Source organism: Pseudopipra pipra, chromosome 1, assembly GCF_036250125.1.
Source record: "Pseudopipra pipra isolate bDixPip1 chromosome 1, bDixPip1.hap1, whole genome shotgun sequence".
Taxonomy (NCBI): domain Eukaryota; kingdom Metazoa; phylum Chordata; class Aves; order Passeriformes; family Pipridae; genus Pseudopipra; species Pseudopipra pipra.
The window spans coordinates 27647192-27675089 of NC_087549.1; the positions used below are offsets into that span (position 1 = coordinate 27647192).

Below are 27898 nucleotides of genomic sequence, written 5' to 3' on the forward strand. Positions count from 1 at the left end.
GGGAAAGTGGAAGGATTATCTTAGGTTCTCAAAAAAGCCTCTCATAATCTTCTAGAGAAATAGCTTGCACTACATCCATGAAAAGACAAAATCTAAGATTTTTTTCTCTTTAAAGTTCCCTCAGAACTTTCCACAGGTCTTTCTCTTATCCCTGTCTTGTCTGTAGAACAAGTATTTATGAGAAATAGTTCGGAAGCTCAGAGGTGAAAGTGCATATAAATGTCAGAAATCACAGAATGTCTTCCAAAATCTTTTGAAATACTGGCAGAGGGACAGAGTAGACCATGGCTACCAGTAACATTTACGTAGTTTAGCAGCTTGCAGTTGAGAGTAGTAATAAAACAGGGATTCTCTTCTCAAAAAACAATATTTCTATCACTGCAGCTAAGAGCAGCTATTTAAAACTTCATATTACTTCTATGTAGCATGGATATTCAGATCTAAAATGCTCCTGGCTTTCTCATTCTGAGATCCCACCCTCGAATTTTCAGACCAGATCAGGCATGAAAAATCCTGCTCAGTTGTGAATGACTTCAATGTTGGTCTCAGAGCCAGTCTATCTGCATTTCAGCTACAGCAAAAATCAGCCCTATTTCCTCTCATGGATCTGGAGAATAAATGCTGCAGTCTGAAAGGGGAGGATGGGACCATGGCACAGCACGGGTCCGGAGCACGAGGGAGGGTGCGAGTAGAATCCTTTATTCACGTGTGCACGCGGTCTTTTATCAGCTCGGGAGGGGAAAGGGCCAGAACATAGGGCGGAGCATGAGACAGACAAGCAGGGGGACAAACCAGGATAGAGACATGGGCAAAAGGGGGAGGAGAGGGGGAAGCAGGGAGCAGGCAAACTCATGGCAAGCCCGGGCATGTCCAGGCTGTGCACTGTGTGAATACAATGAAACTACATAATAACAGTAAAGTCCATATAATAACTGTAAGGTCCATATAATAAAATCCTGTCAATTGCTGTATGTTTTTCTCCACACCTGGAACTGTTTCCATCACAAATAAATTCTGTAGTACTTTTATGAGAAGTGAAGTTTATGGAGCAGAAATACATGTGGGCATGGTAGCCCTAACAATTTGTAAAGCTTCCCTAAGCTTAATTGATTTTGAAAAAAAAAGTGGATGTTTCTTCAAGTTTGTACAAACTCCATGACAAAGGGCACTTAGGAATAGGAGAAAGACACTACCAATGCCCTCCCAAACAGCCACGGAAGAAGTCCTGTCTTGTCAGAACTTGGCTTTCACCCTTGACAGAAAAATCTGTCAACAGTTTTGTTGCTCTGAGATTATTAGTTATTTCAACTGATTGCTGCACATTAAAAAGTCACAAAAAAATGAGGCCATAACCAAGCAATAAAGCATAGGGATTTAAAATTGAAATAGCACTCAATTAAAAACAAAACAAAACAAAAAATTATTCATAGTAGTACTAGTAGTAGGAGCATTAATAAACACTTCACAGATCACTGCACCAGTCTTTTTGTCAGTAAATGACAGATTTAGTAAATGACAGATTTAAAATTTTATTGTGCATTTCATTATAATTTTGGTAAATATTACACAGTAGCACTAGAAGATACAATTCAGACTACCATAATTTTTTCGATAAAAATTGACCTGGAGTAAGTTAAAGTGAAATCTCATTTACCTGTAAAGTGCTGAAAGTGGCCGCTTGTTGCCAGGTTTTGGTCTGTATGGTTTTGGTTCTCCTGCCATGTTGATATCTGAAAGCAAGCATTTGATATCAGTAAGTCAAACTTCTGGAAGTTAGAGTGAATTTGCAAAGGCATCTTCGAGTCGCTGAAAATGAGTAATAGGCAGTGAAAATGGACAGGGTACTTAAAACACCTGTCTAGTTTTTACCTCTTCTGAATTGATGCTGTAATACTTTCCTAAAAATTCTTACTGTAACACATGAGGATTTTAGGCAAAATATCAGTAATTACTGATGGAGAGAAATGACATTTTTAAACATACAAGTTTCCATTCAGGAAGGTGAAACCAGTAATGTAATTCTATTACAGAAGAATATTTGAATGGTAACTTAGATGTTGAAACAAACTATCATCTCAAGTCAAATTCTGTTGTGGAGGACTGCAATGGTTCTGAAGAGTTCCCTTTTAGGGTCTAGAGAAACACACACTGATTTTTAACTGCTTCTTCACTGTTCACTTAGAAAGTAACTCTTCAAAAGCAAACAGGAGTGTAACTATTTCCTACCCCAAATGCATCTTTCTTTGGAGAAAAAGATGATCTGTTTTTGCAAATACTTTATCTTAGGCAGATACTTCTTGTTCTGAACAAGATCAGAAATTTTGTGAACGCTGTTTAAAAGTTTACTTATATTATACCTGTATATTCATCTTTTAAATGTAAACAGAAGTCAAGCTTATATAGACATTGCTCCTGTTTGTTCTCAAATTTATCTCTTCATTTGAAGCATACTCAAAGACATACCAGGAAATACATGCCCTTTATTATGATTGCTATAACAGTTACACATGGAGAAAGAAACACAGACTCTTCTGTGGAGAATACCTTCTTGAGCTTAGGAAGCTATTTATATAAACACAAACTTTTATTAAATGCTCCTCCACTCTGATTGAATGTTGCAAAGTTGACATTACAGCAAATCACATGGATAAAGTGAAACTTTTATTAGGAAAAAAATTTCATGCAATTTGAGGAATGCTGCAAATAAATCTCTTCTCACTAATATAAAAAAAGAGCAACAGTCAACAAAATCACTGGAGTTATTCCAGTGTAAAATTGCTGTGACAAAACATCATATCCCATTAAACATGGAATCATGTGGTGATCAAGACTTTCAAGGAAATACAGGTTCTTGGTAAACTCTATGTTTAACCTAAAACTGAGTGTAGTGGAGGGAAAAGAGAAGTAGAAAGCTGAGGTGTAGAATGAGGAATGCCTTACTGTTCAGTGCAGTAAGGCTAAAAGCTCAAATATTTTTATTTATTATTCTTGACCTCAAAAGAGGCAGTAAAAGCCTGAGACTTATTGACTGGATACTTTCATTTCACACAAAGTGAACAAAAAATATCAATCTGACTTTTCTTAACAGTCAGAAATATTGAAATATAGATTTTTTTTTTTTAACAGGAAATATTTTTCCATTGGAAATTTCATGCTTCAATCATCTAAAAGAACTTAAAAGAATTTTAAACTTGTTTTCCATCTAAATTTGATATTTTGAGTTCAGCCAACACTTATTTAAAATTATACAAGGACTGGAAATTAAATACTTTTATCTAGAACCATATCATATAAAATATTTTAGTAAAATTTTCCACATATAAAACATCTTGAAATTAAATCTGATTTCAGTTTCTTTTGTAGGACCTGTATTACTAATAAATAATAAATTTTTGTAAAATATTTAATTTCTTGTTTTAATTAACTCTCTGAAATTGGACGAACATTGGAGACAGCTTTCATACCCCCTTGAAATGTTTTCCTGCCATTAATTTTAAGCAAGTGCTTTATTAAATATATATTATTTTGTCTTTAATTTTTGTTAAAAAATTAGCTATGATGCCCTTATTTCAAGAAATATATATTCTACAATGTTGAATCAACAAAGTAAACACCAAGCATTTCTGAAAGCCACTGAGGAATTTTGATAGTGGTGTCACATTTCCATTGGCTCTGAAAATAACAGAATTGGAACAAAATTTTTATCCTATGACCTTTATGATAATTAGACCTTTTCACACTGTTTTAATATGTCAGATTTAAGGTCATTGCATTGACTTTCACCATCTGTCCTACAACTAGGACAGATTTTAGGATAGAAAGTAGAATTATGATCTGTTCTTGGGAAATACCTTAGGCTGTGGTATCATCTTCACAATACTATAATATTCACAATTTTTTCATGTCTCTCATCTGCTACTGTTTCAGAGCTATATCCCTGGTCACTGTTCTAAGGCATATGAACATTAATAGGCTTTAAAAAGTTTTTCATATCCTTCTGGGACAGATCAATACTATCTTGATGATTGTTCTTATAGACCTACATTTGCTTTAGAAGACCCACTTTTAAAAAAAAAGGTGAATTGTATAGAAGGCTAAAGGGTGTTTGGTTTGTATTCTCTTTATTTCAATCAAAAATGTCAAAAAGGTAACACTGAAAAACACAGTGGCAAGGCTGTTCAGAATCAGTTAAGATTCCCTCACACTTCAATAAATTTCTAAATGTGCCAGCAGAAAACAGTGAACTACTTTATACAGATAGTAATAGCCAAAAATTCTCTTTAACACAGGAAATAGTTCATAGAAAAGCTGTGCACATGGGGCTTTTCTGTTAGCATGAAAGTGATTGAATAGCTCTGTAATTCCCTAAGCACTTTATAGCGAGGCAAGAATGGATATAGGAAATGCTTTGAAAAGTTAGAACAGATTTTCACCCCATTATTTTTCAGCCCTATCTACTCCAGCCTCAATTTTCTAACTAAGATTAGAAGTGAACTTGTCAACATTTTGCAAGATAGATTATTTCTATTCCAACTGGAAATCTTGTGAGATAACTTGTTCCCTTCCTTCATCCATCATTAGTTTCACAGCACACATTTACATCTACTAGATCATAAACTGTGTGCCAAATAAATTTGTTGGCTGCAGCACAGAGATTTACCTGTGCTAATGATTCCACCCCATGGAATGCAGAGACGTTAAATTAGATTCTGTGCTTGTACATGAATTTGTACCAGACAACTTGACAAGATACACAGTCATTCACATTGCTCTGGAGAGGCATGGATTTGATGGATTGGGCATCTGATGGATAAGGAACTAGGTGATGGTCACACACAAAAAGTAGTATTAAATAGGTAGATTTTCTAAGTGAGGATCACTGATGAGTGGCATTCCTCAGGGATCTGTATTGTGACTGGTGCTATTTAACATCTTTGGTGACACAGATGGTGGGATTGAGTGCACACTCAGCAAGTTTGCCAATGACACCAAGCTGTGCAATGCACTGGAGGGAAATGATAGCATCCAGAGGGACCTTAATAGGCATGAGAACCTCATGTGAGGACATGTGTTAACCTCAGGCCAAGTGCAAGGTCCCACACCTGGGTCTGGGCAAACCCAAGCATGAATACAGACTGCGCAGAGAATGGATTGAGAACAGGATATGGGGCTGTTGGTGGATGAGAAGCTTGATATGACTTGGCAATGTGCTCTTGCAGCCCAGAAAGCCAGCCTTATCCTGGGCTGCATCAAAGGCATTGTGGCCAGAAGGTTGAGGGAGGTGATTCTGCCCCTCCATTCTGCTGTTGTGAGACCCCACCTAGAATACTGTGTCCAGCTTTCAGGTCTGCAAAAAAGGATGTGGACCTGTTTAAGCAAGTCCAGATGAGGGCCAACAAGATGATCAGAAGGCTGGAGCACCTCTCCTATGACGACAGGATGAGAGAGTTGGAGTTGTTCAGCCTGGAGCAGAGAAGTCTTCAGAGACACCTTATAGTGACCTTCCAATACTTGTAGGGAGTCTACAAGAAAGCTGGAGAGGTACTTTCTACAAGAGCATGAAGTGATGGGGTGAGTTATAATGGCTTCAACCTGAGAGTAGGTTTAGATTAGATATGGGAAGGAATTCTTTACTGCGAGCATGGTGAGACACTGAAACAGATTTCCCAGAGAAACTGTGGCTGTCCCATACCTGGAAGTTTTCAAGGCCAGGTAGGATGGGGCTTTGAGCAACCTGGTCTAGTGGAAGATGTCCCTGCCCATGGCAGGGGGGTTCGACTAGATGATCTTTAAGGTCCATTCCAGCGGAAGCCATTCTATGATATTTTATGATTGTATGATTCTATGTGGGAATGGAGCAGCCCAGGGACTTTCACATTACTTTCTCTGTTGTATACTATAAATGTTCACTTAGACATCCCCTTTGAGATAAAATCATCACTGAAATTCAAAATACTAAGGAAACATTATGAATAGAAAAGTGATTATGCAGAGAACAGCACATTGTAATGTAGTAGGCTGGTCTCTCTGAGCTTTCAGAATCCAATTAGATTACTTTATTAAAAGAAATGTATTTTAAGTTCTATGTTTTCCTGTTCTCATAGCTGACTTTAGGTAAAATATTAGATCTAGATTTCATTCAAAGTTGTGTGTCATCAACAGAATACATCTAATTTTAAGCATGGTATTTTTATTTGTAGTTACACCGAAAAGTTCTTAGTAGTTAATGACAAAAAATAAAAGCAATTTTAAAAAGAGCATGAATACCATTATAGAGGGCAGTGATTGTATTCAATGGCTACATAAATTTGTCTGAAAGAGCAACTCCACACAGCATGATCTGCCTTTCTGCTGTCACTGTTTCCTACCATTGACTGCCTACCTCCTCTGGGCAGTCAATGACCAGGGAAACTCTGATGCATGACCATCCCATTTTTGGAGAAGCAGTATCAGCTAGCCTTGGTGCTTTGCTCACAGATTTCCTGGCAAAGCAACCTGAGAATCTGGTCCTGAAGACAACATCTGACTTTAAACAGGCTTTGTAAGTGCAAGCAATGATACCTAAAAAGCATTCATACCCTACAAGTATTTCAGTATTTCTTGCCACCTGCCATTCAGATTTTTTTAAAAGGATTATTTAAAAGAAAAAAACAAACCCCAAACCAATCAATTGTTTTGGTTCACAAAACAAATGCCATAAACAAGAAGCTTCAATAGGCACTAGTTCAACTCATGAAAACTGGGACTTTGAGGCTTTCTGCTGCAAATCAAGAGGCTGTGTCTCAGGCTATATCTAATCTATTAAATTAAATAGACTAGGCACTAGTAATCAGTTGCCTCTTATATTAAATTGTTAAATTGTTTCCTGACATGACTTTTACCCCAGTTTACAAGTATTCCCCCAAGTCATTTCTAGATATAAGTAGACAATGGACATGACTCAGGGACCACTGCTGACTGGCATTTCACCCAGTGAAAGAGAACGGATCCAAGTCCCTATAATTAGGTATTAATGATGTGACTGCTCAGTGTGGGCTCCATGTCAGAAAGACTGGAAACTGAGACCTGGAGCCAAGGAAACTCTAAGTACCTCTATGGCTCAAAAGCTGATTTTCTAAGATGTTTCATCAGATGTTCTTCCACGCATTCTTGTGAATGGTTGCGGAACCTGAGATATTCCTTCAAAAACTCTACACTTGCATGACTTAAATTTTGAATGAAAAGGAGTGTAATTGTTTACTTCCAAACTAGCTATGCTTTCGACCAACATTTAATGGTAATTTAAATTAACATAGAGAGAAAGAGTTCACACAATTGATTTACAATCTATATACAGAGAGAGATATGAATAGAGAGAAATCAGGATGCATTTTCTACTCTTTCAGATAACACAAAGTGTATGGGAGAGAAAAGAAAGACCAAGAGGTAGATGCAATTTAGAGAAAGCCTGTAGTCATATGATTTATAGCATAACTGAACACCAGCAAAGCTAAAGCTAATCTATCTTTTTTTTTATACTCTTCCATCTACTAGTCTTATAAATCTCCCTGCTGCCTGCTAAAGGAATTTTAATGAAGTCATATGACATTTTTTACATCATAGACTTCCTTTATTCTTTATATGTTCCATTGATTACATGTCATCTACTCCCTTTTCCCCATCTCTAGCATGTGAAAAAAGCAGAGAGAAAAGGACAGCTCTCAGTTCTTTTCCATTCTGTGCCCAAATTGCACAGCTGTAAAGATGAAATTTCCCAGAAAATTGAACACAAACTCGAATTAAGTTTCAAGGCTAGTAAAATATTAAATGAAGGTCTGGGTCACACATTTTCATTTTCCATAATGGTATTAAAAATAATTTGCTTGTGGGGCTCTCAGCTGCGTTTGGATTTTCTCTTAGCATTGAAGTAATTGGAAGCCTTTTTTTGTACAAAGATGACAGCTATTGTTAATGCTTCTACAGAAAGAGCTGCTTGTTGAATAGTATATGAAATAGCTTTGTTCAGCCATTTCTTCTTTCATTAAATACTGCTAAAATGAAATGAGGCTATAGGATTATATAAGCTATCACTCCTAACACCATTCAGTAACAAAAGTGTCAGGCGTTGTCTTACAGGAAAGTTTTTTCTGTTCCCCAGGGAATTGGATTAGTGTGAGGACAGGCGACAGCTAAAAGGGGAAATCCTGATCTGTCTCTATGCCCCTCACAAACCATTCAGGGTCTTGGAGAGGGCAGTCAGCTGCAGAACGGATGCTAGGGTACTTCACAGCTGAGGTGGAACATTGTTCTACCTTTGTTTTTATGTTTGCTGCCATCCCTTCACCTCCCACCCCAAGTAACGACAAAGTCACCGGGCAGAACTTTCTGCCCCGTTGGTTGTACAACTGGCAGTGGTCCATGTCTGTGCCCAGTGGAGAGGCATCACTTCTGCCTGGGGAAGGGATGATGCTTATTTGTTACCTCTGATAGACTGCCCATGGACTGCACTGTGACTGCAGAGTCAGTGGCTAAGACCTCACAAACTGCTTGTCTTCTGGTGCTTGAATCCCTGCAGATCAGTTACTGTGATATGGCAGGAATCATACTGGGGTACTGGGCTGCAGGGGGGGAAGGAACACCACAGAGAATAGGGCATGTCTTGTAAAGGGATTCCTATGGGAAGGAGGGAAACTCTCTTTCTGGAAACCCTGCCCACTCCTCCTCCTCAGCACTGGGCTTGAGGGTTCCTCTACAGGAGGTTCCACACTGTTGTTTTGCAGATGCAAGAGATTCAGACTCAGCTACAAGCGGACTATGTGGCCATAGCCACTTATCTACAGACCAGCTCTGTAAGAACTGTTGGAGTTTGGGTGTCAACTGTGGAAACCCCCAGCGTGGTTTGTGCCATGGTAGCCAGGAAGCTGGCTCTCACACGTGCACTTCACCCCACCAGAGCCTAACTATAGAGGCAGGCAAGTATAGTTTTCCTGTAAGAAGATCCTTTTAATTTAATCAAGTTTTCAGCTTCTGTTTCCCACCCAGAGAACAAGATTTCTTCATACCAAATGTTTGTTTAACATATGGACTAGCAAATTCTGCACGTGCAGAAGATGACATTGCCATGAGGATAGAAGAAAGCAACGGAAAAGTACCTCAAGAACTTTCTGTTATCTTCAGGAAAAAAGAGACTGTTTTAATTATAAGCTTATCCAGCAATAACAAAAAAATTAAGCAAGGACTCTCATAATATCCCAACCCCTGCTCATACTCTACCTTCTCATTGTTGCTGTTAATGAGAAACAGAACTGGGCCTTGACTTACAGCTGTTTTTTTCCAGTGAGGAAAGGACGGCCTTTGCTTTCTCTTGATCACGGTAAAGATGCTGTTTACAAATAGGAAGTAGAGCATCTGTCTCTTTCAGATGAAGCACAGCCATTACAAGGCAGCAGACAACAAAAACTCTCTACTGCTTTTCTCTGATAACAAAAGATAGTTATTACCATGAGACCCAGACAAAGCTTCATGTTGACTAGATGTCTGAGTTTCTCAGCATTGCAATTAGCCCCAAGCAGCAACATTAAACAGTGTAGTGCAGATAGAGCATGAAAGTCCCTCATATACTTTTTTCAGATTTCAATATGATTTACTCTAGGGAACATGCCCTGAACCTGAGTCATTTTCAACTTGTCTTCAAACTACATTTTTTCTCTCTTCTTTCTAATACTTGACTGCTTTCTCTGCCCCACGGCCTTTTATCTAACTCTCCTACTAATGTTAGCTTCATGGTCCTAGCAACAGTTTTTCATGACAACTGAAATCTGTAGTATATGAAAAAATTCACAATCCCCATTGTCCCAATCCTTTCATCTTTCTCACTATTTTTCCTGAATATGGTCAACTTTATTAATTAAAACAAAAAGAAAAATTATTTTTCCTAAAATAACAATCACAATAGCAACATTTTACAAAAAATTACTAAGATTATTTTGTCTGCACTTGTTAACCATATATTTTGGACATTCCAACAAAGTTTGCTTACATTTCAAGTGCATTTTCTCATAAATCTGAAAAGCAAATTTAGCCAAGGTTCTCTGGGTGTCACAAGCAGAATAACTTCCACAGCAATGCTTGCAATGCACATGTCATTCTGTGCGTTATAGCCTGGGGCCTTTTCTGGGTTATGCAGGAGGTCTTAGTAGCCCCAGGGGCAGGAAGCAGGGGCAGCAGGTGATGGTTTGGGGTAGAAAATGTTGATGGACACTTTCAAGGTGCTGTTAAGTGTGAAGGCGGTGTGTGTCTCTGAAAGGTTGGCTGGAGTTTGTTGGCATTATAGTCATCACTGAGGGGTGACTTTTGACACCCTGATCTTTACCGTCGAAACATTCAAGGATACATCTGACCTTGAGGGTATTCCCACAGGCTTTCATCCAGGCTGACAACAGATCAAGAGGAATCATGCTCCGGGTTTCACTGAGTCTGGAGCAATGGCATTCACTGATCACACAAAGCTGGTGGGGCGACAGAAACGGACCTCTGCAGTCCCAAAAGCACTTCCACCACTTTCTAATAACATTCCTCTCCAAATCATGTCAGATTTTACCTTCATTCTTTGACCTGAATTTTTCCCTCTAATTTTCTCTGTTCTTTTCTTAGATGATCTAAGCTTTCATCTTGGTCCCACCTCAGTTGAATAAGCCCACTGCCCCAAAACAACTAGTCCTAACTACTTCCAGTTGTTCTATATACCCTCTTTCTGGCCATAATCTTCATTTTCCAGGTTTTCTGAATTAGAGGATCAATAGAGGGGGATCTTTTCAAGCTCAAAATTCACTTTGTTGCACAAGTCTTCTAGAATTTCCTTCAAGATACAGTAATTTTTTCAGTGTCAACTTTACAAAAACTTGTGTCCCAAATTATAGACTCATAGATTTACAGAATAGTGTGTGTTGGAAGGGACCTTTAAACATCAAGTAGTCCAACTCCCCTACCATGGAAAAGGACATCTTTCACTAGATCAGGTTGCTCAAAGTCCTGTCCAACCTGGCCTTAAACAATTCCAGAGGTGGTACCTCCTGGTGCAGTTGCACCACCCCCATGTGAAAAAGAATTTCCTTATATCCAGTATATCATGTAATAGGATTCTGAAAAGTTTTGTCTTTGTAACACAAGCATTGTAAATCATATGATGGACATTCACAGAATTAGCTCACATGTTATCATGCAAAACCCATAAATATTCCCTTATACTATTATAGTTTTAGTATTATAAAGTAACATAGCAGTGATATGCCCTGTGGTACTCACTAACATAAAGCCTACCATTTTTATTAAAATGTCTCGGTTGTGTTAAATAGAAAGGCAGCAGAAGTGGAGAAAATTCCATTGATAGTTGGCATATGGAAGAAAATACTATTGTAGAGGTGACGTAAAAAAGAAAGCTATGACAAATCCAATATTTGCATTTTAGCAATGCCTAGGTACTAACCATGTTCTAACTCTCTTTCACTGCCGATGCATGAAGTTGCTCAGTGGATTCAATTCGGCAACCAAAGTGCAACAGCATAGAAGCCTATTGCAAAAGCAAGACATTTAATAATTGGAAATACCGACAAGCTTCAAAAAAAATGATATGCAATGTTGTTTTATTTGTATCTCTTTGGCATTTCTGCAAGGAAAATATAAAAAGAGTTGATAGGAATAGAGAAAATGCAATATCTTGACAAACTGATAGTTCACATACTGTAGTTTTCTGCCTCCAGCTTCCCCAGATGCTTTGGCAGTAGCCACAAGAACCTCAAACCAGTTAGAAACAAGATTATTTTCCTTCCATTCTCTTATTATCTCAGCATGATCTTCCTCCAAAAATGCTTAGTAGTTTAGGATTACTTTAAATCCTAAAGCATGATGTTTTATCTTTCCTCCCATACTGATTTTATTAGTACCTAACTGGTACTAGCTGGAACCTGAAATTACTACAATTTCAAATAGCCTTGCTGACTACATAAATGTCCTATTACTCTGTTCTTCTTGCTGATAAATCATATTGGTGTATTTTTTAATGAAAAAAATGTGTTTCTCAAAAAAAAGTGAGCAATATTTTGGCCTTATGATCCCCTTATCCTTCATCCCCTCAAACCCTTTTTCATTTCACTCATTAGTAATAACTAAAATCATAGAAGTCATGTCAAAAACCCTTTCTCTAAACATACAACATCACCTTTCTCCCTGCGATTTATTGGACTTCTGCTGTAACTTTTGTAAATTTATATTTGATCTTGCATGCAGATACACTTTATATGCTGCTTCAGAGGTTTTCCCATAAGTTGTTTAAGGTGTACTATATATTACCAATGACATAAATTTGCACAAATAATGAAGCAAGGAAAAAATGTAAGAGGTTACTAAAAATCGTATTAGGAAATAAAGCAATTATTTTGAAATTCATTAAATCACATCCCAATATCAAAATTATTACCAAAAGGACTATATGACATATTTCAGTTAAATTTTAAAGAAGCAAAAGTATAAATATCCGTGCATATTAATACATAGTTCTAGTGAAGCTCTCATTGAACATTCACCACTCTCTTACCTTAACTGGATTCACTTTCTTCTATACTTCCCAGTAACATTCTATCTACATTAGATTTGCCTTACAAACTATTGATTTCTATTAGCCACTCAGAAAATATGTCATTTTGTCTCAGAAATCAAAGGAACCAAGAGTTCCTCCACTCTGAGTTAGTTCTTTCCCCCAGAAATCTGTTGGACCATGAGATTTCCAATTTCTTGAGCAAACTACACATAAACACACAACACAAATGTTTGTAAAAAGGCTTTGGAAGCTAATCTCTGCTGCAGTTGGGATATGAAATACATAGAGCTAGACAAGACAATGAACACCAATTGAACATTCACATCCTCAAAAGCTTTTTTGGTTTATATCAGATTCCTGTAAGGAGTTCAGAATCCTTATTTTTGCACTGAATCTCATTAAAAGCCATAGTGTTTCATCAATTTCATTATGAAGTTAAAACAGACACAACCCCCAAACCCCCCAGACTAAAATTTTCACCCTTGTAAACCCAAGGTTCCCGCATTTTCCTTTTACTAAATATATTTGCATGTGTATACTTGTGTGTGAAAATATTTACAATAGAAGCATGTGTTTTCAACTGGAACAATTATTTGTTAAGTTTTGCAAATCATCTTTATCACACAGTTTCTGAAAATAGAAGATTGCAAAGGAACACTAAAGAATATTGAATTCCCAAATCTGGACTTAATGATTGCTGTTGAAGTGGATGCTGGAGCCAATTACTCTATATAGCAAACAAAACACTCTCTAATCTCAGAAATGTCATATCTGACACTCTTATCTATCATTATTGTTAAAGCAAGACTGGTGCCAAGGACCTAACTTAAATCTCAGTACCTGCAGCTTTTAGAGTGGATAGATTCTTTCTTTTTTTTTTTTTTCTTTCTCCTCTATGTAATGAGAAATTCTGGTGGCTGTTCAAATGGAACAGGTCTCTAAGCTCACCTGGAACCATTAATCTTCTGGACATACTGCATAAACCACTAATCTCACGCCTGTCATTTAAAATGAGGAAGGAGAGATGAAAGATGCAGGCAGATTTTTAAAGCCTTACCATTGCTATTTTAATTCAAGAATAAATAAGATCCCTAAATCTTACATTGCAAAACCCAAAAATGTCCAGAGAAAAACAATGGTCTGAATGATCCCTCTGAATAAAAATTAACATGATTCAACACATTGCTTCAGAAAACTGTTTCCTAATCTTTTGCTTCTTCATGTTCAGCTCCTTATCAGACACTGCTGTTAGCATCATGACATACTGGTTTTGCTTGGAAGCCGAGCCAAAGATAAGCATCATGACATACTGGTTTTGCTTGGAAGCTGAGCCAAAGATACAAAGCCTTAAAAATATTTATGCTAGTCTGATATACATTGACCCAACAGCTTACAGGCAGCTGTGCAAACCTGTGCTCCGCTGTAACCTCAGCCTTATAGTCCTTTCCCATGATGAGTGATTCTTCTTATGAATCTTATAAGCAGTTATAATTGCATACTTGAAAAATTTTTTTACATATTTTCCAAGCAATTAGGTCAGAGTGGAAAAGCAGTGGTCTTGTAAGAAAGGAGACGACTTTGGATGACAGTTTAAGCTCTCAGTGTTAGTGTAACCTTCCATTCAAGTCAGTTGGATTTAGGTTACTTTTTCACCATTCAACCATGTATTTTATAAATTAGACCACTAGACTTTTTTGTTTGTTTTTGTTTGTTTGTTTTTTGTTTGGTTGGGGTTTTTTGTTTGTTTGTTTGTTTGTTTTTTGTTTGGTTGTTTTTTTTGTTGTTGTTTTTTTTTTTTTTATCTCAGGAAAGTAGACTCTTAGGAAACTCTAGTAAGAAAGAAGAAGGTTTTCATCTTTTACATTTGTCTCTTGCTCATTCATGTGATCACTGTCAATCCAAGCTGCTTTATTTTGGGGGAAAGGAAAAAGTACATCCAGCAACACAGCCTCCTAGGGATTCAGGATGTTGTGGCCTGTAATGGAGGTGTTCCAAAAGTGACAATGGGAAATTCCATCTGATTCAGCAAGGTTTGCAGCTGTATTTATGAAAAAGAAGTGTTATACATAGCATGGCTGTGTGCTTGAGTACACAGCATTGTGTTATCTGTAGTGTCCACTCAGTTCACTCCAAGCATTGCTGTCTAAACAGCAGCTGCGTCCCTTTCCTAGCTCATTCTCCTTTTATACAGTGATCCACAAAGATATTAAAATAACATCGGGAAACAATAAATTGTAGTACATTTCATTCAGTAGTTTATTCTATGCCATTCACTAGGATACTGAGTCACTCCCATAAAGACTCCAGGATAAATAATGACAATTAATCCTTTCTGTGTGCACACCGTGTTCTTTATTTTGCTTTTACATTGCAGAAGCCTTTTTTTTATTTCCTCTCTGTCTCCCATTTTAAAGAATTCTAAAGGCAGATCTTATTAGAAAAAAAATCATGAACCAGAACATGGAAATGCTTCTCAGCTGCAGCTCATATAAGTGGATTCTGGCCAAGATCAAGTATCAGTTACCCACCAGAAATGCAGTACTCACTTCAAGGTATTCCCAAGTTCTCATGTGGGAGGGATGCAACACTGTTTGGAGTGGATTAATGTTTTTTTCAGCACAGTTTTCCACTTAATTTTGTCTGGTAATAGAAGCTGTTCTAACTGTTGTTCTGTTTCCAGCAAGTAACACAGAAAGATCTATATGTGCTTTACGTACATTCAAATACTTAGTGCAGTATTTGACACCTCCCTTGAAAACAGTGCTCAAACCTGCTGCGCTTAAGAGATTGCAGCTCCTCAAATCCTGATCAGATATTGAAAGTCTATAATCCCTCTTTCCAAGATGTGCAAAATAAGCTTGCCCACAGAATAATTATTATCTGGCTGTACTCTCCAAATTAAAAACTGTGTGTTTTGTTTCTCTGATACCTGTTGCAGTTTGGGAACATGGCTCATACAGTTGAGTGTGAAGGACTATCCCCGACGGAAGACAAAACTTGCTTGAAGATGACAGTGGCTCAGTTTTGGGTTCAACGGGTTTTTCAGGATATGCTACTCCTTGGTGACACATGCCCCCAAGGACAGTCATGATGGATGGTGCACAGCACATTTTTGTCTGCTAGGATGCCAGCAAAAACTGAAATGGTATTGCTGCCATGTCAAAACAATGAGCGAGGGCAGGCGTGGCAGGGATTAGTATTGTCATTGACACAGACTTCAGCTGTCAGAGAGGGATACAGTCTGTTGTATAGTAGAAAGGGAATAGGAGGGCAAATGAATTAAGAGTATCCCATTAAGAATATGAATATTCCACTCAGATCTCACAATATTCATAAACTGGGTACAGCCTGCTTTACTTCTGCCTCTGATTGCTTCTTAGGCAGCGTACATATGAGTCTGTGAGTTAACTGTGTGTTTTCTGGCACGTGTGACAGCATATCACAGCAGCATGGATGCAAGAATTATCTAGCCTGGCACAGACATCCCCTAGGATTCTAAGGATGAAACTGAGGTCTTGATTTTCACAGAGTAGTATAATGAAGTTTTATGGTGCGTGCATGCAATCTTGCATTTGCAAATGTATTTTTCATGCATTATCGAGAGAGCTAATTGTTGGAGCATTTGAGTATGGAAAGCCGCACCCATAGCAGATTATCAGGTTCCGAGTTTTTTAATCTAGGAAAGGTTTTAGCTATCACATCTTTAGCTAATTTCAAATTTATTTAATTATTTTTTAAATGAGAGAAATAGTAAAAAAGGAATCAGTGTACAAAAAGCAGAAGACACTGGGAAAGCTACCATGTTAGAGGTGTAAATATACTTAATATAGCAAGATTTTAGACATTAATATTTTAAATTTTAAATAAGAATTTGGCAAAATTTTGCAGTTTTATAGAATGCAGAGTAGTATGGGAGATTTTAATAGTCTTTGCTATTGCTAGTTCTACTAAAAGTTAAGTTTGAAACTCTCTGCTGATATAGGATAATACTGGAAGAGAGGTGAATCACAGGTCTTTTGCTGATGTAGTCACTTCTATAGTTCAGTCACTGACATCCCAGCAATGAAAGGAATTTGTTCAAAGGTCTGATGCAATTTTCATTTATATGTCTCAGAAAATACACCTCAGCACCAATTTTTAGGGTTTAATATTAGTTAAATATACAGTGTTTGATTTTTTATATAAAATAATAAAATCTTTTCTTCTACTCTCTACTAGGTATATTTATGTTTGTTTACCCAAGAAATTATTTCAAAAGACAGTATTTTATGCAACAATAGAAATCACGCAGTGTTAAATCTCTGTACTGTGAATAGAGGTGGGAAGCCAAAGATCCACACTTCTATCAAACAGGCAATGGTGAAGGCATAGCATTGCTAACCAGTTGGTAGCATAGCCTAAGAACTCCATTTTGGAAAAAATTCTTTTGGTTATTAATCTAGGTATCAATTTATGCACCAGTATTAAAAAAAACCCAAACTAACAACAAATAACCAAACAGAATCATAGAACCAGTTATATTTTGAGAGGAGCTCAGTTTTGTTTACTTTCAAAATTCATCTGTTTTATACCTCTTTCTCTTACACGCACACCTACAAAAGTCAGCACCCTTCATTTAATTTTTTATCCCAACAACAGGACTAGTTGCACGCAATCACTCCTGAAAAATCGGCCTTTCCTCTTAGGGAGCTACATAAAAGCTAAGCTTTCTTTAAGGCAATCCAGATTGCGAAGACCAAACACGTTTGACAGTCTACCATGGAGGAGCTGTGTAATCAAATTCTGGGTAGGGAATAAAGGCAACTAACCAAAGGTGCTGTTTTAATTTAGCTTCCAGTCCACACTGTCAGTAAGAAGGACATCCATGGAGTTGCTCCTGCTGTCCATTTCTGAACCTCATAGCAGTACCCTTCAGTTTTCTGGGATATGTGAAAGGTGTAATAGGGCTTTGTTCCTATAACCATGTCCGACCACTTGACTGTATTCACATCACAAAATCACAGAATATTCTGAGCTGGAAAGGATGCACAAGGACCATCAAGTCCAACTCTTAAGTGAATGGATCATACGGGGATCGAAAATATTTTGTGCTTTTGAATTTAGGTTCTCCTACAGTAATGGAGAGAGAGATGGAGACCGTTTCTTCCTTCTTTCAGCTCTAACTAACTCCACTGAAATTAAATGGGCTATTGCTCCTATCTGAATTCTTTTTTTTTTTTTTGGTTATGATTGAATCAAGAACAAATTTCAGAAAAGAAAATAAAATTTCTAAACAGTTTGGAAAGCAAATGGCCATTAGGATTAGGGCTTTACTAAACAACAATGAGGCGTCTAGCTTTTTGCACAGTTTCTTTAAATTTCTCGTTTAGATATAATTTCTTGCAACTGCATTGTGCACTCTCTGCCATTTTAACTAGGATTTAACTAGGACAAAGGAAGACTTTATTGCCTTTCTTCTGTGAAAGTATTGAAAAAAACTCACTGCAGTTCAGGGCTCTTAACCTATGACATATATGACTCTTCCTGACATTTTGAAAAAGGTTTGAAACAAGATAATAAACTGAAGGCCTGGTGAACAGAAGATTAAAAAGGAAAAGTAGGGAACCACGAGGTACTTTTTCCCTTCTAATCATGAGCCTGTTGCTGACAGCAGTTATTTTCTTCATCTTAACACCACTGGTCTCTAAATTCCCTTATAAATGTACTTTTACTTCATCTGTAACCTTAGATAATAATTGTTAACACAGTGACCAAAAGAAAGGATAGAGTCCTCCCAAAGACACCCAGAAAGCAATAAAAATACCAAGCTATAGGTGTGCATTTGAGAAATCACAGATATTAATACTGTAAAAGCTGAAGAGAAAATCCATTTGGCACAGGGACCGTGGGCAGTGAAGCATGTCATTTTGTTATACTAGAAACAGAATTAGTTCAAAAGAAGAGAACTGGTTCTTCATTTATTTCTAATATCTAAAATGCTTGTACCTGTGAAATTGAAATTTAGCTAAGAGAGTTTTGCTGTTCCTTGGTTTTATCAAGTTTAGGCATTTATTCTTGTGTTAATACTTCTGCTTAAAGAAACAGTAATCAGCTAAAGGATGACTGTGTGTAGAGTTGTAAGACTGACACACAATTAAGAATGTTATTACTTTAACTGCCAAGAAAGAGGGAAAACACCCAGCATTTTGACAGTGATATAAAGGTTGTAATGGTGGTGGGAAGAGACAGAGATGGTCAAGAGAAAGAGGCATTTCAAATGCAGACTAATCCACTCTATTGGATGCACAAATTAATAAATATGACAAAAATTACCTAGGTCTTACATGATCTAAAATATCATGTTTCATGAACATAAAAATGTCCTTTATGTGTTTTTCATATTTTTGGTCTTATCAAATGAACAAATTTAGGAGTGCTATGCTAAATCAGAAAGAGTAATTGTACCCATATACTCCAGTGATCACCTCTTTCTGCCATCTGAGCAATAACGTGGTGTATCAAGAAGAAAGAAAAATACAGTGAATTATCATACGTGCTCTAGAAACTCCATAAAAGCAAACAAGAAGGAGCTGTAAACAATCTGTTCAAACAAACTGTCTGTGACAGTGAGAAATACCACAAGAACAAAGAAAGGAATAAAAAATATCATCATCATGGCTAGGCTTCGCGAACAAAGATTTGGGAAAGGCTCTATCCACGTTTGTTACAGGCAGGCTGGTGGCTAATAAGGCCAATACGAGATAGACATAACCGATTGCAAAAGGCACAGCAGAAAGACTCCTTAGGTGGTATGTTCTGCAAGACACGATTCTTTCTGTGTTGTCTTTTCTACTCGAGAGTGATTCTGCGTGCTTTCTCAAAGGAGGCAGCAGCGTTATAGATGGACCACAAGAAAAAAGAAAGGAATGAAATATAAATATTTTTATTATTGAGCTGTATCCAACGGCTCTAGTATAGCATCTATGAATAGACATAGATTCTGCCCTAAGGAAAACTTGATTTTGTAAAATTATTCTAACATAAAAGGATGGCAAACAATTTGCAATACACAGCAACCTACCCTTTTAAAGCAAATAACTTGAAGAAAGTCATAGCGCAGTTAATTTCTTTGTCAAAACTGGTTAATCTGATTTCAAATTTCTAGCATGGTAATTAATTAAAAATGTTGCACTTTTATCTCTCAACACAAATTGTTATGCTAAACGAGATATCTACCTTCTGATCACAGAAATAACAATGGTATGGTACAGAGAGGAAAAAGGCTTTTCATAGTTTACCTCCCATGCTGGTGTCAAATTGTATGAGTAATTATGGTGTTATTTCTAAGCAATTTGGATCTCTGCTGGTAGGATTAAGCAAGCCAGAGGGATCTTCTGAGGCCATCAACACAACACTGACTAAAGGCAGAGCTCATTGGAAAAGGAAATCTGTGATCTGTGGGATCCATGGGAGCCTTCGCCAACTCCCACCTGGGAACTGAGAATAACACTTCCCCCTCTCCCACCTAAGTTATGGAGTGATGCCTAGGTCTTATTTTCTCTTCTTTCTCCTTCCTCTTACATGTCTGTAATACTTCCCAGCAGTGTAGTGAAGTTCTTAAAGGAGGAATCAAATAGTCTTTCAAACCCTGGGACAGGGCATAGCAAATTCCTTGCCTCTTCTGATACACAATTTCTGATATAATTTATAATATCTGTCTGTAAACACTGGTGAACCGGTAAACACTTTTCTCCTGACACAGAGACTCCTTTACCTCAAATGAACTTTTCACAGAAACTGTCAGCATGACCCAGAAAAACTTCCATTCTCAGACCTACACTGGAACTCCAGAGAAGGAGAATATTTGTTCAGAAAGAGCAACTGAGCGTATCTGCTTGGAGAACCTATAGGGGATTTTTTTCTTCTGTATGGGGTGTGTTTATCACAGGTGGCTATGTTCAAATGGGAAAAATTGCATTAGCCTGGAAGGACATGGCTCATGATAAACACCTTGTACAGGGATTCAGATGATAAATACTGTCAGCACATATCTGCTACAATGGGGATATCTTCTTAAGCCTCAGCTAGCAATCAGTGTAGTTCTGATATAGAGGGATTAATATATTCACAGGATTTTGTACCAGACAGTGTAATGAGAAATGGCATGAACTGGGAAAGAAGTCAGCTATAGAACAGTGATATATATATATCTATATATATATATGAATAAATAAATAAATATTTTTTTTAAAGAAGTAAGCAACAAGAAGAACATTTCTGATCTTACTTCGAATAAATAAAGAGCATGTATTTTGCTTTTAAAATAATCTAAAATTTCATACAAATCTCTGTAGATCTGAAAACACTTTTAACAATCTACAGTGGTCATTCTCAAACTTTGTTTACCTCTAACCTCTGAGGTGCCAGATTGTTGAGCAGCCTTGATGCTAACCAATTTACCACTGAGCACTGCATGCGGGCTGAGAGAATTGGGCTTGTTTAGCCTGGAAAACAGACGGTTTAGAGGCGACCTAATTGAGGCCTTTGAGTATCTAAAGGGAGCCTACAAGAAAGCCTGTAGCAATAAGACAAGCTGTAATGGCTTCAAACTGAGAGACAGTAGCTTTAGATTAGATATTAGGAAGAAACTCTTTACTGTGAGGGTGGTAAGTCACTGGAACAGGTTGGCCAAAGAAGTTGTGGATGACTCATCCCTGGAAGTGTTCAAGGCCAGGCTGGATGGAGCTCTGAGCAACCTGATCTAGTGGAAGGTGTCCTTGCCCATGGCAGGGAGGTTGGAACTGGGTGATCTTTAAGGTTCCTTCCAACCAAAATAACTCAATTATTCTATCTCTAGCTGCAGAGATTTCATGCTTAACAATTTTAAAAGATTATTACCTATAACCATTTTTTTTTTGAAGCAGAGAAGAGTTAAACTGTGTTTATGTGGATGTTTATCATCTGGATTAGCCTTTGGGTTTTTTGGCTAATGCTGCTGGGTTTACCACATGAACTTCAGTGACACTCATGGCCCTGGGAGTTTTCAGATCTGCCAGACACCTGCATTCTTAAATTAAGGGGTCTAATAGTTATAGTTCATTGAGAAACTTAATAGCAACACTTATCAGGAAAACACACAATATTACATTTCTTAAAGGAGTTTAAAATCCAGATTTTTGAAGAAACATATTTCTTCTGTGCATGAGCAGAAGTAGTATCTGGCTAAGGCCACATTGCATTCAGTTTTGATTAAAACATGCATCAAGCTAATTACTCTTTCACACAGGGACATTCCAAGCTTATTAATGTCCTTGTTTAATACTCTCTACTTTTCTGGCTAGAATGAATCAATGATCAAAATAACTAACCATCTTTGTGGCAAATAAATTTCTGCAGCTGTGGAAATGAAACAGGTGTGACTGACATGTATTCTTAGCTGATCTTTTGTCATTGGACTGCAGTCTTATTTTTTATTTAAGGACCTTGCCAGTAGTTATACATCACAAGATAAGGCTACAATTTGTGTGTCAAGGGAAAATAAAAAATCTCGTTATGTACCAAACCTGAACAATATTGTTGCACTCATAAGGAAAGAAAAGTCCTAGAAGGATTAGTCTATGTATGTTGATGAAATCAGGGAGCATTAATTAGATATGCGTTATTTAAGAGTGTGTAGCAGCCTAACATGCCATAAAATTAAGGACATGACAAATAGCAAGTTGATTGCATATCAGGAAAAAAACCTGAGGAAGTTGTGGTCCATAATTACCAAATCCCTTCAGAGTAAAACTTTCTTAAGCCTTATAAGTATCACCTGAATTACCGAAGTAGTTTTGAAATCATTCCACTGGGGAAATTACTTTAATTTGATCAAAGACATATAGGAGATATAGCTATCTTTAGTATTTTTGGATTCATTGCAACCTGCTGAGTTTCCAGCGGTTTGAGCTATAATTCAGACAGAGAATCCTTGCAGACAGAGCTACAAGCAGAAGAGGAACATAGCAGAAGTAATATAGATTTATGTATTTCATTACGTCAGCTTGTGTTGTTCCAATTCTGTGAAGTTTTTCTGCTACATAAAGAGAAAAAGTGGACACTGTGTAAATTACCCTCAAATCGTCTAAGTGAGGACAGTGATATAGCTGCAAGTGTGTGATCTCCTAACAAGGAAAAAAAAAGGATGCGTTTTTTTTTTCCCAGACTGGATTCAACTTTGTTTTTGCAGAGATAAGAGGGGAACTGTTACTTCTCCAGAATGAAAGTTTCTGGCCACAATAGCATAATGTTTCACTACAGTATGGACCTGAGCTCCATTTTCTCTCTTCTCCCCCAGTTCTTTCCTTTTCCTTATCTATGTCTTACTTATTGTAAGACATAGAATAACAAATACAAATTAATACATAAAAGTTCAAACAATATTTAATTATACAGAATAGTTTTAAGAAATAAGTAACAAATGTATTCTTTCCAGTATAACTAGAATCAGTTTGTTACCAAGAGAGTGAAAAACACAGTTGAGGTATGTGTCTTACTGAACATATAGAAAAGTTGAGAATGATGCAATTGAAGGGGAGGGATCCAGGATGAGACTTCCTCTGATTCTGAGCCTCGTCTTTAATCAGCTTGTTCTACCACCAACTTTGATCATTAAGAGTTTGGATTCAAATCCAGAGATCACAGCCTCAGAAAATATTTTATTTATATAGCCTACAATTGTGGGCTTCTCTATAGGCCCTTTCAATGAGCTTTATTATTATTATTGGTGTTATTTTTAATAAGTTAGTAAGGCCAACAAAAGAATTTCTCTAGTTTCTAGAACTTTGGTTCATCATTGGAAAAATCCTTCAATAAATCATATTGACTCTGCCATGAAAACATTAAATGGAAAATCACTAGTACTGTTTGAGTCTAGTATCTCCATCAAAAAGCCACTAATATTCTTTTAAAAAATTTTCACCTTGATAAGATGGTATTAAATCCTTTGAACTTTAGTGCAGACATGAACACTGTCATAAACCATTTTGTTATTATCTCATATTTTTTAGAGCCCAGACCACCATGTTAATGCACTGTCATATGAAATGTTAAATTACATTAATGTCCTAATGTTTCTGAATAATTTATGTTTAGAAAATTTTTCTAATAATAGTGAGAAGTGTGAGTGTATTCGAAATGTGTTATAGCTTCCCTTAAAAAAACTCCACTTATTGCAGGGTTTAAAAATTGGCTGCTTAATTTGCATTTGCTTGAAGCACAGCAAAATATGTCACTATTAAAAAGCAAAAACCAACATTTCTTTTTCATTTAATAAATGTATTTTAAATTGATTTGACCAGTGGCCTTTCAGAACTGAGAGAATGAATATTTATCTGCTGTTTTTCAATGTCTGTCTGATACAACACATATAAAACTGACTTACAAAGTTTCTTTCACCTCTATTAGGTGAAGAGAGAGCAAACAGGCAGACAGATCTCTGAAGATTCAGTTGTTGTCTGAAAACCATCTATGCCTATTAAAAAAATCAGTCTTTTATAGAGTCCATTCTTAAGGTCTGACTATATAATTTCCCAAGAAGCATTGCCTAAAATATTGTGTCCCTTAATATACTAATTCAATAATTCTCTTTTGCAATTAAATAAGTTGACTGCAAACTATATAAATGGAACTTATCTTCTGCTGATGTGTATGACAAGATATTTACCTGGTCTAAATTAAAGGATCCAGGTATGCTTTTGAGCACAAGACATAGTTGCTTTCTTGCCAGCATCCCAATTCCCTGCTTGGGAGAACTCGTGACATCCTCACTTTTGCCCATTACTAAACTCTGCTCTTCAGAGAGGAAAACTTGAGTATGGATTTGGGTGAGACCACAGTGTGCTTACCTAGCCTATATTCTGTAGAGAAATTCCTTCAGAAATCACACTTGGCTTAATGTGTATTTGTATCTACATATATGAACAATAATAACTTGGAAGACTGTAGACCTGCATTTCTTAAAAAGTCACAGGTAGGAAAATAAGATTACTTGTGAGAATAAAGTACATTTTGAAGGTGCAACACCTAAGTCTCTAGTAACTCCAAAACATTAATGTTTAATGGTTGATTGTATTAATTTTTGTCAGAAAACTGCTACAGCAAAGGATGGTAAATTGGACACTTTTATGGCAGTTTCAACAGATGCTCCAACCAAGCAGCTGAAGAAACAGAATATAAAGACATTCACTTGTAAGACATTCTTTCAAATCAGAGTTAAATCCCAAAGGAAACACTCCTGGGGCATTTTATATGGCTGTTTTCTGTAACTGAGGTATGAAGGACAACATAATCGTCACTCTTTTCTAAGTAATAAAGCCTTGTTTCAATGCTATGTCAGTCAATGTGAATTTTGCCATTGATTTCGGTATTGCATGACCAAAACTTTTGTAATCAATAAAACAAAAACAGCGCTTGGAGGAGATGTTCAAAGGCATAAAATACTGCTAAAAGCCTACTTGCTGGACTGACTTTTAACAGAGGTTATCTGGAGAATTTTCACTGGACATTTTTCACTTCTGATCTCTGATACATGTCCCAGATTCTGCAGTGTAGTTAATAGCTGTGTTAAAACTTCAGCGAGTTCTAAGTAAATAATTACTGAATGCAAGCAGTAGAAGGAGGCTAGAAGGTGACACCTAGACCCAGCTTTATGACAGACCCGGAGGTGAACCAAAATCAGCAATAGAATTGCCTTTGGAAACCATTCATAAGACAGATACCAGCAATTTGGAGAACAATGAGTCTTGTAGTTAAAGAATTACAGTTGGATGATTTTCTAAGGCAATTTCTAACTCACCAGGGTCAAAAGAAGGCTTATAATACAATATATATATTTTATTTAAAGCAAACTTTATTTTGTGGGAAAACAAACAAAAACAAATAATAGTTTCTAGAGATGACCACAGTCTTCTGCAAAAGACAATGTAGAAGAGATTCCATCTTAGTTACAAAGAGGGACAGAGAAATCTATAAGCATAATCTACAACACGAACTGGCAATACAGCCTATTTTTCAGAGTGTCTAACACACTAATAACCAAAAAAAAAAGAAAAAAAAAGAAGAAAAAAGAAGAAAAAAGAAGAAAGGAGAGGAAAATAGAAAGTTAAGGCCAAAAAGTGAGTTTTTCAGAAACAAAAACGTGACACTGAATGCTCCATAGATAGGAGCTAGACTCTAAATGTGAGCTAGAGTCTTATGTGTTCACAGTCTTCATTGTAATGTGATTTTAATGCACCTGAAACCTCTGTTCCTTTTGGAAACTGCATGGAGGGAGGAGGGGGAATGTTTCCAAAGTAATATCCAGAAACTGTTTTACTGTTAAAGAATCTCAAAGATGTAACTGCTGAAAAAGTGCTGGACTTGGTGTATCATTTCGGTCTTGGAACCAGAAAATATCCTTTTAATGGTTTATCAGACTTTAGATAATAATTTGAGGTATTTGAAAGGTATATTTAAAGTTTTATACCTTTTTTCCTTGTGAAGGTGTCGCTATGTGCATACTGTGCTTGGTCTTATCACTAGTTATGAAAAGAGGGAGAGACAAAGACTGATGTTAAGACCTGTACTGGAGATCAGATGGAGGTTTTCTTTCTTGTGCTGTCCCTACAAAGAAAGTATCTTAAAGGCAACAACAAAAAAATATCAGGTCAGATATGAAAACAAAAAAAAAGATGTGTGCTTAAAATCAGGACTTGTACTGCTTATATGCAGTCATGCAAGTCTTTTGTTTTTTAAAAGAAGTCAAAACTTTATATAAAAATAAGAAACAGCAGATTTTCATCTTAAGAGAACAGATTCTCTATGCTCTGAATCTCTCAAGGATTTTTCCCGTTTTTCTGAGGAGACAGGTGGGTGGCAGTGCTACAGCAGTGTACAGAGATCTTATTAGAAGAAGCCTAGATTTCCCTCAAGATTTCCAGAAATTTATAGATTTTAGACAATTTATGACAATAATACTCTCTTCAACTTGCATATGAACTCTAGTGTTTGAATAGGTACTTTGCAATCACGTTGATAGTACTTTAAAAGAGACTTTAAAAATAGATAAGCAATCTGGATTCAAAGTCCAAGTGATGGGGAAGAGAAATTGCAAATTCTTTAAGTAATATATGACTGATTACACTCAGATAATGTATATCTTAAATTGGCCTGCAGTAATCTAAATTTAGGTTCTAACAACTGGACTTATGTTTGCTCAATTTAAGAGCCAGAATTGTCTTTCTACATAGATTAGTTTAGACTATGATTATCTTCAACCTGTTGATTGTTATTTTAATGGACTTCACTTTTTAAAATTATTATTGGTTTTCCCAGATGTCTGGTCATTACCGGAGTGCAGTCACATAGATCTTAAATTTTGATTCCTTATAGAAGACTAACAAACATACAGTAAGTACCACTTCAGTAATGATAAAAGGTGATATTAATGAACATAGCAGCTTTCTATATGTAGCAGGATTCTGTATACACTAAAATCAGTAGTACATTTATATTTTGGATACCTTCTTAGCTTTCCATGACTTTTCAAATACAAACTTTCAATGGTATGGTACATTAATTTGCTAATTCCTCTAATATACTTGAAATCACATAATCCAAATTACATTATTTGCATATGTTCATCTTTTTTAATAATTACCTTTTTATGATCCTTAAAAATAGCAGATGCATTTTTATGAGATGTCCCTAGCTTTCCACTTATTCTCTTCTGTTGAATTGCTGCATATTGTCTCCTATTCTTATGCAAAAGAAAGAAACCCCTCTGAAAATTTAAACCATAATCTTTTAATGAAGCCACAGCTATTATTAAGTATTTTTGCTGCCCCAGATTTCTCCTCCACAAAACTGAAGTGACTGGCTGAGTTTCTTTGTTATGTTCTCCACTTGCATTTCAGATATTCTGACTTCTGCTCTGAGAAATTTTTTAAAGTCACTTCTGAATCTGTACCTGTTTATTCCTTTGTCTCCCCTTTTCAAGATAGATTGTAAGTTTTTGATTTGTCAATCTTTCTCTACATTTTCAGTATTTTCTCTACAGGGACAAAAATTCTACTCTTCTTCCTGAGGCAGACTCCTATGGACCAGTGGGAAGCATCATGTGACTGTTGAGTTTGGTCAGACTATTAGTCTCTCAAAAGATGCATTTTGAAACAGTTATCTTTCAATATTTTTTATTTATTTGTACAGTCTAGAAGAAGAAAAAAAATCATGCCTACTTTATAAGTCTACATGGATAGTTGAAAAAGTGTCAAAGAAAAAATTCTAACTCATTTGCACTGCATGCTTCACTGAGGGACATATGTCTTC

At 36.6% G+C, this 27898-nt stretch overlaps 1 protein-coding gene across 13 annotated transcripts in view; it reads right to left on the reverse strand.

The window, feature by feature from the left end:
- The window catches only part of RALYL (RALY RNA binding protein like), a 406719-nt gene that overhangs the window by 107825 nt on the left and 270996 nt on the right, over positions 1 to 27898 (reverse strand). For all 13 annotated transcript variants that reach the window (XM_064649754.1, XM_064649730.1, XM_064649776.1 and 10 more), the window contains one exon: positions 1655 to 1730. In XM_064649754.1, the coding sequence (XP_064505824.1) occupies positions 1655 to 1730 (76 nt within the window). The remainder of the gene's footprint in view (positions 1 to 1654; positions 1731 to 27898) is intronic.